General features: G+C 40.7%; 1 protein-coding gene across 4 annotated transcripts in view; it reads left to right on the forward strand.

The window, feature by feature from the left end:
* Positions 1-15,387, forward strand: part of nphs1 (NPHS1 adhesion molecule, nephrin) — a 56,983-nt gene that overhangs the window by 23,275 nt on the left and 18,321 nt on the right. For 3 of the 4 annotated variants that reach the window (XM_020620100.1, XM_020620102.1, XM_020620101.1), the window contains 5 exons: positions 2,078-2,272; positions 5,065-5,187; positions 11,374-11,496; positions 12,223-12,304; positions 13,747-13,850. In XM_020620100.1, the coding sequence (XP_020475756.1) occupies positions 2,078-2,272; positions 5,065-5,187; positions 11,374-11,496; positions 12,223-12,304; positions 13,747-13,850 (627 nt within the window). Of the gene's footprint in view, positions 1-2,077; positions 2,273-5,064; positions 5,188-11,373; positions 11,497-12,222; positions 12,305-13,746; positions 13,851-15,387 lie in introns of those variants that run through there. The other variant, XM_020620103.1, reaches the window with a different exon arrangement.

Here is a 15,387-nt window from a genome sequence, read left to right on the forward strand (position 1 = left end):
CTTTCCCTATGAACAAGAAAGGTTGGGTACAAAGGAACATCAGGGCAAAATGGCAATTCAGAGTATTAATGCATAATGCATATAACTTAACCTCCAGGCATCAAGGATCATGCATGTTGATGTTGCATGTCAATATGTTTAAATAATTGTCAAGTTAAAAAGGTGGAGCTCTGCTGAAAAAATATACCTAACATTGACATGTTAAACATATCTTCATGTGGTGTATATAGGCAGACTCAAAAAAAAAAACAAAAACAAAAAAAGCCAAAAATATTCCAAGGCTCCTAAAGGTTAATCCAGATATCACTATCATAATTTTGCTTCTGGTACTGGGCATTATGAGCACAATGACTTTCAGTTTATAGAACTTACTAAACATAACCAATATTCTGAACAAGTTGATCTCAATCAGATACTCTACTACAAGTGTTAAAAAACAAACAAACATATAAACCAAATTGTACATCTAAAAATGGGTTAAGAAGCAAACTGCATACGTATGTTAGGTATCTGCTCTTGAATTAGGAATGGAGTTCAATGTTTCATAGCAGACAGTTTGACATGCAGGAAAGTACAGGTGTAATTAACATTAATTATGTTGGCTCCAGTCCATTTAGGTTGTGCAGTTCCATTGCACGGTGCATGCTTGCTCGCTGACATGGCTCAATGGGACACTCGTGTGTAATGGATTCATGTGCAAGTATAGTGGAAGTGTATATCAGTCTGTTCAAATACGGTTGCTTTCCCCATCATTTAAAGCCATAGTACTTTATATTTCAGATCAACAATGGGTCAAACACTTGTGAAACGGGGCACTGGCAGTGACAAACAGAGATTTACTACATCTCTCTGAAGTTAACCATAGCTTTACAGGGAGTTTTTAGTTCATAATGCTAGTTTTACAGCCCACTTTACTGTTTTGGCACTGTATCACTGCTGTCACCAACATTGTTTCCAGGCAGCAAAAACAGCTCTAAAACCTCACAGTGCAGTACCAGGCTAGCAGCTAACAACAGACAGAAGAAAACGAGCTAACACATTTTAGCATTTAGCAGCTAAAGACCCAGATGGCATTCCGGTTTTCTACATCTCAGAATAATAAAGTGTAATATTATTTCAGCAGCCACTGTGGATCACAGTTGAGTATTCATTTATGTAAACTACATGCAAATGTGCTCCTGTGTTTGGTTGTTTGTATGCATCCTCTGTAATGGCCAATCTTGCCCTTCATATTTGACGTGAGGTGACTGGTTCAGCCTTGATCTGAGAGCTCTGCCACTCACTCATGTTGTCAGATGCAACAGAGCATGCACTTCACAAACAACTTGGTCATTGCTTCAATGAAGGTCAAGATTCAAACAGCTTGACGGAATCAGGGTGACTTCTCTGTGGGGCAGTGTTTAAACGAGATTCACACTTAGATATTAGGCTCTAATTGGAGTCTGCAGTTGGATTTGGCTCCTTGAATGAAAATTATTCATAAACATCTCAGTATAATAATCATATAATCCAAGCTCCAGTGTTAGAGGCTCATAGACGTTAAGGTTACCTACCTGACTCAAGCACATTGTAATGTCACATCAGAGCCAGGTTAAAGGATGGCCATTCCCACCTGTGACAAACAAGGAGGATTAAAGTGATAATCATTACCCTTCACAGAAGGAATTAGCTATTGGGACATCAACATTAAAGGAAAACCACAGGTGAACGAAGTCTCTGATACCCCATGCTTTTTCCCTTCTTCCAGTGTCCTATCTGCATGGCTGAGGGGGGATTTAATTCACAGTAATTGCTTTATTGACTCATTTTCAGGGCTGGATCACTGCAGTTTCCCATCAATAAAACATATGCCAGAATGAATAATGTGGCCAGGCTCAATGGGGTGCCTTCTTAGACAAAGACCACAAGACTGCATCCCTGTGGTGTATGTTAATGTCACGCTCCTTCTACTCCTTTGATTTTCCCCATAACACACTTGTTTGTTTTTCTATACCTCTTTACATGAAGTCCCCATCACTTCCTTCTCATGCTCTGCCATTGCACTCCAACTACTTTTCTCCTCCTTTTATGCCTCTAGGCACACATGCCCAGCAGGCCTTCAGGTCTGAACCGAGGAACATCAGTGTGCAGATGGGAGCCACAGCTGTGTTGAGGTGTGAGGTGTTGCGGGCATCAGGGACTGTGCAGTGGGTCAAAGACGGCCTCCTCTTGGGACCTGAGAGAAGCCTGCCAGGTTTTCCACGTTATAGCGTGATTGGAAACCCCAACAGAGGTAAACAGGGATACTCATGGAATATGGTCTGTGACCCACTGGGCTTTAATGGACCTATACAAGCTAAGTAGATTAACTTGTTTGATAAAAGTACCACTAAAAGACACTGAAATTAGTAATCATAAATTGCCTATGGCTGAATTAGTCATGCACTTTATGGTTTAAAAAAAATCAAATAGAAACGATCAACTCAGAAGACCCAATTAAGTGGAATAAGAAAAAACAAGATTAAAGCCAAGTCAGTGTGATTCAGATGTGATGTATTAGATTAATAATAAATACTTTGCTTTCTTGTGGCATATTGTTCATATGGTTTTAGTTATGAACAGCTTCTGTCGTTTTAGGAAGCATCCAACAGTACAGCTTGATGTTGGCTACTCAAAGTAAATGAGATGATGTTGTTGCTATGGCTTCAAAGTGCTGCATTAAAGCAACAGAGACAGTAACCTTATGGCACCCTGGCTCTCTGTGCAGGGAGCATCTGGGGCTGAGGTGGTGATGGGATTGTCAACAGCCTCTCACATATCCTTCTCACTGTCAATCACATGTAAAGACAAAAAAAGAAATTAAAGCAACAGAGTGTCAGCAAGTCAGTGAAATGTGGCAGGGAGTAAAGTATGTTGCAGAATCTGCACCACAGTCTATAAAAAGTAATAGCCAATTAGAAGGCAATCCCGAGTAAGAGATGAGCATCTGTTCCTGATCAGCCCGCAACTAGACAAGCCGCACTTCATTGTGCACAGTGTGGGAGACTGCCAACGACACATAAACACTGTGAGACACATAGATGCCCATCTACACATTGTCTGTGCTTCTTAATACCTAGAGTTTGCATAAAGTACAATATACAAACCTGTAAAACACTAACATGTTGTTCATCAGTTGATTAGTTGTCAGTAAGCAAATTACAGTAAGCGTTACAGCAAGTACAGGGTTAGAGAAAAATGTTTTCCTCTTTTACATCAACAACAGCAACGTAAGAACATACACACACAAATGTAACGAGCACAAATACGCAAGCTGTCAGATAGGCAAGCATACACGTGAATAAAATACCCATCATTACAGGTACACTTTGCCAGGAAAGGAAACTGCAGACTGATGTACTGTATGCAATCACTTGACACTACACAGAAAGAGCAAAATTATTTAGGATAACGCTTGACTGCACTTGATACCAGTTTTCACTGATTGTGACCATCAGCGATGTTTATTGATGCCTAAAAAAGCCTGAAATCACACAGTTAAACACACAGTGTTGATTTGCACATATACTTACAGTAGATGTAGTACCCTTAGTTTCCCTAGGCTGGAGCAATTATGTAAATGTGTATCAACATGAGACTAGATCTAGGATTTCAGGCATTTTGTGTGAACACAGCGGACACTGTAAAGACACAGATAAAACCGCTTGTTCAAGGGACCAAAACATTAGGTGAGCTTTTCTTAATTTATTTTTATTGATTGATCCACAAGGGGTAATTTAATCATAGTACATGGCATACAGCCAGTTAATCAGGCAGTCGGGAAAAATCTTATTATGAATGAACACTCATTAAGACAGTGTTCATGTGACATCATATATACTGCCTATCTTTAACTATATCCAGTATTTATACATCAGCTAATCATAGTTACAAATGAATATTTGCTTAACCATTTGCTGTGACTCTAGAATGTCTTTGCGAATGAAGTCATCCTTAAGTGTAATGAAACGTTATGTAGTACTGCACAGAGCCATAAAAAGATGTGATGAAGAAGCTTTAGCTAGTTCACAACTGCTATGGTGTGTATACTTTTTCCTGAATTAATAAAACCTTTGTAGATCAAACTTTACTGTATATTGAATTTGTTTGTGTCAGCTTTACTATAGAGGCTCTTAACATACTGTACAGTGGGACAAGACAATGTAGCATATTACCTGGTTTTAATCATACTTGACTGACTGAATGAGGCAGTGTTGTCTAAATAAAGATGAACAACTGATATTTGTTAGTGTTCCCTTTGCCTTTCCATCTGTATCGACCTTCCCAATTATGGAACAATGTGTATTTTCAGCTTTAAGGCTAATGCACACATGCAGATTTAGCAAATATCAACCTGCTGCAGACATAATGATGGTTTACTTTATCCCCAAATTCTGAAGCATAATAGATAAATAAGAAAATCAAGCTGCAGCTGTACGCCATCTCCCCTAACATAAAAACACACTCTCTGCAGCTTGATTGCACTATTTATGAGTAATTTTAGGAAAGAGGAATATGATTAATAACTTCAGTGTCTCTCTCTCTCTCTCTGCACTAAATGATAACTTAGATGTGGAAATTGCTTCTGGTTGGTGTTAATTATCTTGCCAGCTTACTTGACACATGCATTTTAGGCCTGGGTGGTTGTCAGACCAAGATACAATTTTGCACATATTAGTAGGCTGTGAGCCAGAGAATTAGGAGCTGGAAACCAACCCGGAACATCATCTAATCCCCACAGGTTATGGCAATGCACCAAAAAAATCAAGCCCTGCTGGCACACCAGACTATCAGAAGAAAGATACAGGGAGAAGGACTCTGTCTGGCATCAATTAATACTCCTTTAATTCACAAACTGAATTCACCACAGATGAAAAATCTTTTTTTTTTTAAAAAGTAAATTAAGCAACGGTGAACAATGAGTTTTATATTCAGTGGAGAGAGAACAAGAAAACTAGATAAACCCCTCCTCTGATTATTTACATGTATTTCGTGTCCTGGCACAATGCGTCACAAAAATAATGAATCTCTCTATTTCTATTCCAGGGCAGTATCATCTTCAGATTGAAAAGGCCCAACTGGAAGACGACGCTTCCTATGAATGTCAAGCAGGACAGTCTGAGAGCAGCCGAGCAATTGTTTCCAATACAGCCTGGGTCAACGTGTTAAGTGAGCAAATCCACAGTGTGTGTGAACACAGGACACGGGGCTTATAAACATATTTTTTTCTTCTTTTTTGGGGTCAGAATGGCAAAATAATACAAGTAATAAGACACAGTGAGCATCCTCAGTACTCCAGTAACATACACGACCTCTGGACTGCTAATCAGCATATAAAGAGCTGTTAAATATTCATTTTTATTGATAAAGAGCTGTAATTTGCTTAAGATAAGGCAGCTGCATTTGAAACAGATCCTAAATTTAGTATGCCCTTGGTACAGATCACAATTGAAGCATGTATGAACCACAATGTTTGTAATTTTTCAGACGCTATTTATTTCTTTAACAAGCACTGTGCCATCCCCACACGTTCCAGTAGGTCCATGACTTTACACAGTAGCTGCACAATATAAAGTGTCAGTACAGCCTGGATTCCTTGGCAAGCCTCAGGGCGATCCATGTCTCTCCCTTGCACAAGAATAAATTATAACAGAAGTGATTGAAAAGTTCCCACTCAGACATGGGCTGGAATAGATGTAATTGTGCAACTACATAGAGCACCTGTTGTCAGTCTATAACAACCAGTATCTCTCTCTCCCTATCCCTCTTGCTTGTGGGAGCAAGCCCATATGTGGCAAGGAAAGGACTCTAAAAGAACCTTTCTTCTCTAGGCGCAGTTCATTTACTTACATCCCCCTCCCCATTCTCTGCATCACACAGTTTCTCTCTCTCTCGCTTTCAGGCTTTCCCTTTGGTGACTAAGGAGAGGTTTTTTTTCTTGTTGGTGGGGGTTGCTGTGGCCTCATTCTCCTCTGGGAAGAAAGCAGGTTTTTCTGACATCAATGGGCCAGTGGGAGGGATGGCGGGTGGTGTGGGATAGGAAGAGGTATAGACTACAGAATTACTGTTGAATTCTGTTCTCCACTGCCACAGTCTTATGTCCTACAGCAGGCCTACACCTGTAGCCACAGCAGGTTTGACTCCCACATTTATTACCTCTGAGATGCTGATTGCACGTGTACCCACATACACAAAGTCAACTCAGTCACATTTGGCTTTGTTAAAAAAGGTCAAAATGTGTGGGAATTCTATTCCTGTCCCATCAGGGATTCACTGGTATTTGTATTTACCATGAGTGAAAACTACTGTCGCCCTGTGTTCCTGACATGGTCCACACATCTCAGCTGGTGTTTTTGCTCTGTGTTTTGGGAACACTTTTCAAGCTGTTTACTGTTTAAGATGGACAGTTGCAGCTCTACTGTTGCAAAGGGCAAAGAGTGAAGCGGCTGACTTAAAAAGCACTCTGCCGCCTTGGTCCTAAAGGGTCATTTGTTCCACCCCACCAACTCAACTGATTCAAAATACGTGACTAATCTGAAGCTTGATGATGAGGTGATGAATTCAATCTCCTGTTATTGCTGAACTGGGACTGAAAACTGTGCATCCTTTTTGAAGAGCACTGTCCGTGATGAGTTCCCCACGGACTTCTCCATCACTGAACTACAGCTCCCAAGGACCCAAACCCCTGGCCAGTCAACCATGGCATCATCCCATCAAGCGCTGCATCGAATCAAAACAGCATAAACTCTTCACAAGCAGACACAGTGGTGGAGAGGGGGAAAACATGAAAGCTAAACAGAGATTGCTGGTCACATAATTGGTTTCTTGGGGCAGTGGTATCATGACTGGCTAATTCAAGGTGGCTCTCTGCAGGCAGAAAATAGAAGGAGGCAGAGTGTCAATAAGCTTTATCCATAAACTTAGAAAGAGATGTTTTCAACACATTTCCTTTGGTGTAGCCTAAACTCCTGTGTGTTTTTGCCTTCCTGTGGAGCTTAGATAGGGGATTACTGCAATAGGCAGATCAAGTGGCAGTGAGTAATCCATGACAATAACAACCTCTACTCCCTGCACTGAAACCCCCTACTGTGCTAAAACTCACCCTGCGCCCTGCCCGTCACATACCTGACACATCCTGCGTCTCGGTTTATACCATTAGCCTTAGCATTTAATCCCATTAATGAACAACTCTCTGCCTCGCTGCATTGCACGCTTGCACAGATGCTTCCTGCAAATGTTCAAAACAGTCATTTGATGTGTCCTGGTTTTAGACGGTGTTACTCATTCAGCTGCCATCGTCAGGTCTTCATGTGTGTGTGTGTGTGTGTGTGTGTGAGCGTGCCCATATGTGTAAGCTTTCAATCAGTGTTGGTTGGAGGTTAGAGGAAATTTTAGGAACCAGGGTTATGGTGAGATTTTCATGGTAGCTAACGAAGGTAGCACTTGAAGAGTATATAATGAGCCTTCCTTTTATTCCTTGTCCTTGATTCCTTGTTATAAATAATGGAACAACTTATACTGTAAATGGGGACACAGGCAAGACAGAATATGGTGAATTTATTCATCTTCCTTCAAGAAAGGTTTTGACAGTTTCAAAGGATATAACCCAATCAGAGTACAATCTGTTATACACTGAAGTGGCTGTTTGCATATTACAGTGCCTGGCTGATGTTACAGTGTCAGGATCTTTACAATTGGCGTGAGGGTTCTGTTAAATTGCAACACGAGACGCCAGAGGGTTTGCTTTTAATTGTGTTGTGAATCATTTAAGGTACATTTACAGTTGAGTCAGTTCAGATTTTGCATGCAGGTGAAATATTTTTTATAAATGGACATGGTCATCTGGGAGATGGGTGCTCACAAATAAGAACTGAATTGTTATGTAATGGACCCAAAACGAAAGGTAAACAGGACATTAGGAGAGGAGGAGTCATTTTTAGATGGGTGAGGGGTGACGTGAGTGGGGGAGGATCTTATTTCTGTCCTAGACACCTGCTCCACTTCTCCTCCAGAACAGGGAGGGGGGCAGGCAGATGAGGGAAGTGTGTGTGGGGGGGTGGGGGTGGAGAGGAAGGGAAAGCTGAAAAAAAGAGTACTGTCTCAGAGACTTTCGTTGCCAGAGATCACACACCTGAGACCCCCAGTGTGAATGTGAATGAGTGACTTTGTGTGCTTTATGCACTCATGAGTATAAAAACATATCCTTGTGCATGCAAGTGTAGTTTGAGCCAATCAATCTTTGTCTTCAGGAGATAAAACCAGTGACTTGTCTGTGTGGTGTTGAGAAGTTTGTTCTCCATTATTTTCTTAATTCAGCATAATAAGCTTTTTAGAGACTGATTTATCCCCTGGACATTTTCCAGTATTTCTCAGAGAATCAGCCTAGTATCACATGTTAAACTGTGCACACACTGGCGCCTGTTTTTAGAGTGAAGTGAGATGAATGTAGCTTGTCTGCACATTCACTGGCCTGTGTTTGTGTGCGCAGATCTGCATGCACTGTAGACTTTGGGCATTTGTGTGTGAGGGGGGAAAAGAGCGTGCACGCATTTGTATGTGAACAAGAGAGAAAGATAGGTGGAAACTGCTGCTTATGCATATTGATGTGTCTGCTAATCTGCTTCTTATCTGCCTTATCCATCCATCCGTCTGTATTTGGCTAATGAATTGAATTTTGCAGCTCACTGTTTCTCATATGAACGGCGACTCTTTGCGTGCCTGTCTATTTTTGTGTTCATACATGTACCTTAATAAAAAAAAAAAGAGAGAGAGAGAGTGAGAAGGGGAGACAAAATAGAAAAGCCCACAGGCAACTAAACAAAGAAGCAGAGGAAAGAGTTAATCAAAAGAATCAGTGTGTTTCTTTCTCTGTTCTTTACTCTGAGTGCATGTCTAGTAAATTGACAAGAATATGTGTGCTGATGTTGTCGGCACAAGCTGTCACATTTGTATAGATGTGTGTGTGTGTGTGTGTGTGTGTGTGTGTGACTAAGTTAATCCTGACTGGGCTGACTTGGTCACATGATTTGCCTGAGTGGATGTGATGGATGGAGGACTAATTCCCAGTCGAAGCTGGAACACACCTTCCCCCACACTGCTGCAGTTTAACTGCAGTGGTCAAGAAGGGATAGCGTTGGGGGTGGGGGTCTTGCACACCTATAGAGGGATGATGGAGTGAATGATAGATAAGACAAATGGCCTAGCATGAGCGAGCGAGGGAAAAATTAGATACCTGCCTCCTTCATTTGTGAACATATCATTACTCTTATTTTAGGATTTGTTAGGCTGCCAGACACTCATCGAGCACAACAAGTGATGCCCCTATGTGAATCATGCGGGTCTGAGTAGATTGAGAGTGCAGGGACTGTCAATAGATGCATGGCCCAGTCATCTTCTCAGGGAAGGGGGGGGAAAACAAACAAATGCATCTCATTATTGGAGCGAGCGCCTCTGCAGTGCTCTGGGTAACTCATCACAGTCCACACAGATTCAATTGCTTCTTTTAAATCAGTTTGAAGCTGCAGCCACATCTCATCTGTCTCAATAGCAGGCTAGAGCCAGTGGGCGACGCTGCACACAGCAACAGCTCCTCCTAGTGGCTAGGAATTGATTTCATGTCCCAAAAGAGAGTGGAGAGTAGTTTGATGCTTGGCTGGTTTGGTTGCTTGTGGTCCAGCTATTTACCCACACATTAGCAGCACATTTATCTCAGGGTTCAGAGGCAGCTGTCGTCCTGCCCCTGCTCTCCTCTGCAGACTGTTCCACACTCACTTTTGATTCATGACATATCTTCATACTGCTCTGTCGAAGTCTTTTGTGTCTCTCTCAAACGTGTATGATACCTGTACTCTCAATCTCCCAGTTCTGTTTTTGAATACAGGCAGCCTTTGCACTTGATATCAGATGAAGGAAAAGCAACCTTAATAGTATCCATAGTTTCTAATTCTAAGCACTCACCCACTCGCTAAAAGCCAGCACAATGGATGATCAGGTTTCTGTTGTGTCTGCATGATTAACCTGGCTCACAGATTTACAGAAATCTCTTTGCTAATTAGTGGCAGATTTCTCAATTTATTGCCAAACGTTTTTTGGTCCCTTGTGTTAAAAGCTATGTTTTTGTTTGTTTGTTTTTATTTTTTGGTCTGGAATTCCTGTTTATGGTCAGATAGAAGGACTGTAGTGCAGAACGGTGAAAAAGCAGCTTTGATCAGTCCAGACAGCACATACAGTCATGGCCAAAAATATTGGCACCCCTGCATTTCTCTCAGATAACGCACTACTTCTCCTAGAAAATTGTTGCAATCACAGCTTTTTTGGTATTCTCATGTTTATTTCTTTTGTTTGCATTGGAACAACACAAAAAAGGAGAAAAAAGATGAATCTGACACATTTCATGCAGAACTCCAAAAATAGTCTGGTCTGAATTATTGACACAAAATCATCAGAAATAGTTGTATTTCCAGCATGTGATGCTCCTTTAATTTGTAATGAAACTCACCTGTAACAATCAGCAGGTGCCGGCAACATAGAAATCACACTGGTAACCAGTTAAAATAGTGAAAAGTTTGAATCTTTTAATTATGCACCATAGAAGGTGACGTATCCAAATCTCTTCCCATTTTTCTTTGAGGAACATTGTTTTTAACCATTTCAAACATTTTCTTACACATACAAACTGGTGGTCCTCTGCCTATCTTTGCTCCTAAAGGGCTCAGCCTTTCCTGGATGCCACTTTTGTACCAAATCATGACTGCATTCACTTGTTGACATCACCTGTTTCAAATGGAATCACCATTTCATTGTTTTACCTCGTTACTGGCCCTGAAATGCAACCATTCCAACTTTTTTTGGAATGTGTTGCAGCATCAGAATTGAAGTGAGTGTTTATTTTGAACAAAGAATAAAACTACTGAGTGGTGGCCCAATGTCAGCTGGGATTAGCTCCAGCCCCCCCGAGACCCTCTTCAAGAATAACCGGTTATAGATAATGGCTGGATGGATGAAATAAGATTAACAAGGTATCACATTATTACATCAAATAATGTGCTGCTGTATTGTTTTCAGTGTAATACAGGACACAGATGATTTACACATCACTATTTTCAGTTTTAAGTTTGATTATACATACATCCCAACTTTTGGAGTTGAAACACTGAAGTAAATCACTCAGAGGCTGACAGTGTGACATTCCAGTTGCTCCCAAATGTTACAAGTGCTTATTATCATATCATTGCATAAGCTAATATCCATCAGCTGCACCTGTGACAGCTGTGGCTTCCACTAATCTAAAATTAGTTTGAAGAATATTAAGATACAGAAGTGATAAAAACATGAGCTGTAGTTTCTCTCCTATAGTTCCTCCATCCAAAACATACTTTGAGGTGGACATGGCAACACCTTGGGTGGCGGGACAGAAGTACACGGTCGCATGTGTTGCCACTGACGCAAAGCCTGGGGCTGAAATCAGCCTTTATAAAGGTGAGTCAACCTTTCAACCGCACTTGACAGAGACGACCCGCCCTGACAGACTGGAACAAAGGGCAGCAGCCTTTCCAATACTCTACATACTGGGATCTCCATAAGTCACAACCTGAATAGTTAAACAAAAGCCTTACAGAGGATAAAATACAAGTTCAGTTCTGTATTTCATAATCTTTGAATAGCAGAGTTGAAAGGAGCAGACACTGTGTGGGAGGAAATAGCCTGAACATTTGAATTTCCAATTTCCACTGACTTTACAATTGCATGTGCAGTGCAGTGCAGTGGATGTATAACAAGTTCCTGGTTGTTTACGAAAACAACAGCAATTTCCCATTTTTTCTTTTTACCTTCTGGTCTTCCATCACACCTACTGTATACTGTACACTGCTGAAACAGAGAAGGTGAATTTGTAAACAGTGTGTTGCTGTAGAACTAAGACTTATTTTATTATTATCTCTTTTCCCCTTGTTAAAGTGTAGTGTATTCAGTAAGATGTCATTTTGTTTTGGTAATGTTGTGACCTCAAGAGTGAATTATTCAGTTTAAAGAGCGATTAAGACAGTAGTGTATACAGTTATTGTACCACACAGAGATACATGTTTATCATATTTCAGTTTTTAATCATTCTGTATGAGAATAACATTGATGTTTCTGTGCCACATGAACAAATTTACACACTATATTCTCTCTTGTTGTGCACCTTCCCCCGGTTGTGTCTTGCAGACGGAGTCGAACTGACAGGTGGGGAATCTTTCACCATGTCTGGCTCAGAGGATAAGCTCCTGAACACACATGCTGAAGTAACGTATGTGTTCGTTCACCTGCCAGATTCGTTCTCCTCACCAGCCCGCTCAGTCTCTCCAAGTTTGTCTTTGTTTCTTGTTTCTCTTGGTTTCACCCCACTCTTATTTTCTCCTTCTGTCTTATTGAGTACAATGGATTTCTGCGCACAGCAAACTGTTACTTGGCAGTGTACGATTGAATTAGCTTCTGTCAAATGCACAAAATTACATTCCAGCAGTGAGACGGATCTGATTCTCACCGGTTCGCCAGGTGCCTATACATTAAACAGGGCCATAGATTACTTTAATCCCACTTGTCTCCTTTGTGTCAGAGATAATAACCTCTTGTCATATCCTGAGATAACATTGGTACTGAGGAGCTGCAGTGTTGCTCAGCTCTACTGAAGAACAGCCGAGGTCTTAAGCAATATTGATGCTCCTTCCTCATATTCACACTGAGCATACACAGCAGTGGGCCATGTGCGATTGTTACGCTTGACAGTGTACTGTAATTTGATATAGAAGACATAAACTGACAAAGTAAACCAGGCTCAGAATATATCCACTGCATTGCAGGGACTACTGAATCTTCTAGTGTACATCACAAAGTGCAGTCTTGAATTTACTGTCACATGGCTTATGCAAGTGACCAGACACAGTGGAGGAAATAAATAAGCATATTTAATCAAGCACTGTGCTTAATTACAGGTATAATCTTTTACTTTACATGAATATTTCAACTTTTCTATATTTCTAAGGAAAATGTAATTTGTTTACTGCACCACATTCATCCAACAGCTTTAGTTCCTGATTATATTTTAAATTCAGATTTTACAAAAAAATATGATAAGCTACTAAAATACAGTATATTCTAGTGGCTTTCCACTTTTGGGACTCCTTGCCACATAGCTAAAACCAGCTAAACCTGGCAGTAAAATGTTACTTACACTTTGGTGCATCAGTAAATTACTGAAGAAGGATTTTGACTCCAGGACAAATAGCACTTGTAATGGAGTATATGTGAAATTTAAAGTACTCAGGGGTTAGTCTTAGGAAAGCTGAAGTAAAGGGGTACAAAGTATAATGAGAACAGTGAGAAGCCACAGCCACAACTGTCCTAAAAGTACTAAGTATCTACACCTGTATGTTGCTACTTTGTGCTGTCACATACAGTAATTGTTGCTATTAATTAACATTTAATGTTTTAATCTAATTGCATTTGAATGTTTTCTCTGTGTATGTATTTTCATATCTTATGTATTTGTGTGCATTGTGTTAAGCACTTTGAATTGGCTTTGTGGATATACAACTTGCCTTGCCTTGATATTTACATTAATGTATTTGCACTTCTTCCATCACTAGCCAGTCATGACCGTAGTGTGATGTTTTGTGGTTTAGCACTTTATATGAGTCAATATTATCTGTTTTTTGTCCTCTTCTCTTGCCTTTCTGTCACCTCTCACAGAGTCACTGCTCTGAGCTCTGACAATGGGAGGCAGCTGGCATGTCATGCCAAGAACTCCGCCCTTTTCCGGCCAATGGAGACCACATTGACCATGGACGTGTACTGTGAGTGTCTCAACCTATCCATAACCTGACAGCCAACACCCCACATACACTCACATACAAATACAATCAACCACACAGGAACCCAAACCCAGGGAGGCCCAAGGGTATCCGGCCTTGTGCACTCAGTCTGTTAGTGGTCCAAGGAGTAGCATTCAACCTGAAGGCAAACTCGCACCTAATTCAAGACAACATGAGTCTCAAGGCTGCAGGAGTAGCTAAGAGTGTGAAATCATACACCCTGCAGTTAAATTTTAATTCATTTAGTTAAGATTTTTGATTTTTCGAGGGCTTAAAATTATTTTATAAACTTACTTCCTCAGTGTAAACCAAATCACATAAACCAATTAATAGACCAACTCAGATGGATAGAATGAGCGAGGCTTCAAGTTGTAATTTTTTTAAACAATATTATAACTAATATGAGAAGCTACAGCTACCGCAGTTGATAGTGATGAATTCTAGAAAATTAACCCAGCAACGTTTGTGCTCATCAGCCCAAATTAAATTTAGAATCCACTGAGAAAAGAGGGAAGGCAGTTTCTGTTGCTTTCTCTTTCATGTTATAATCACAAACTGCCTGACACTGTATAATAAAATTGCTACTGCAGCACACAAAGGTGAATTGACACACATGCTGTCTCTGTTTCTCATTCTATTTGGCATTCCCTTTTTTCTTTTATTTGACAAGGCAACGGTGAAAGGAATTGTTGTTGAAGGCACAAACAATGTGTCACTGCAGCTACTGTTTACTACAGTGGGTTTCATATTTTCTACTGCGTTGATCAGTTGGAGTAATTGATTGTTTAGGCCCAAGAGTCTACCCACCTGCTTCTTCCAGGCTTAAATCATGTTGTTGATTAAAATGGAACAAGTCTGCTGACGCCTTCAGCAGCCACTGCTTCCTACAGTGCTGCTGCCATATTATCCACAGGCTGACTAGACAGTTTAATGTTTTCTCTATCTTTACTCCTCCACATTAGAAGCCTCTGGTGTTGGTTTAACAATCACCAATAACCATGAGTACATCTCCCTTCCTCTCCGTCTCTCTGCTCTGTATAGAAGAATACAGGCTAAGTGCTAATGTTGCAGAATTTGGGACCACCGCTGCAGACTTTCTGAGCGTGCCAGCTCATCAGACCAGCGTGGTGGCCGTTTTCAGCGAGCCAGATTGTTAGCAAGGTGGCAATTTGTCACACTGGCCCAGGGTCTGCAGCCTGCTTTCTGAAACTGATTGCAGCAATAACAAAGGCCCGTCCTCCTCTAATTTATTTTACTGCGTATATTTTATTCAAGGAGGCTGTAATTTATTCATATTTCACATTGCCTTATTACTGTTTGAGCATCTGTTATTTTGCTTTATGGACTGGATCCAGCTCACTGCTCCCTTAATGCTTAATGCTTTCATCAGATCTGGACCTCTTATCCCACAGTCATGTTGAATGTGCCCAATTTATTGGCCCTGTCTCAACAAACAGGGATGCTCCCTAGTCAATTGCACAGAGTGTTCTCATTGGAGAGCAGTTTATTTTTTATGTTA

This window comes from Monopterus albus, unplaced genomic scaffold, assembly GCF_001952655.1.
Source record: "Monopterus albus unplaced genomic scaffold, M_albus_1.0 scaffold232.1, whole genome shotgun sequence".
Taxonomy (NCBI): domain Eukaryota; kingdom Metazoa; phylum Chordata; class Actinopteri; order Synbranchiformes; family Synbranchidae; genus Monopterus; species Monopterus albus.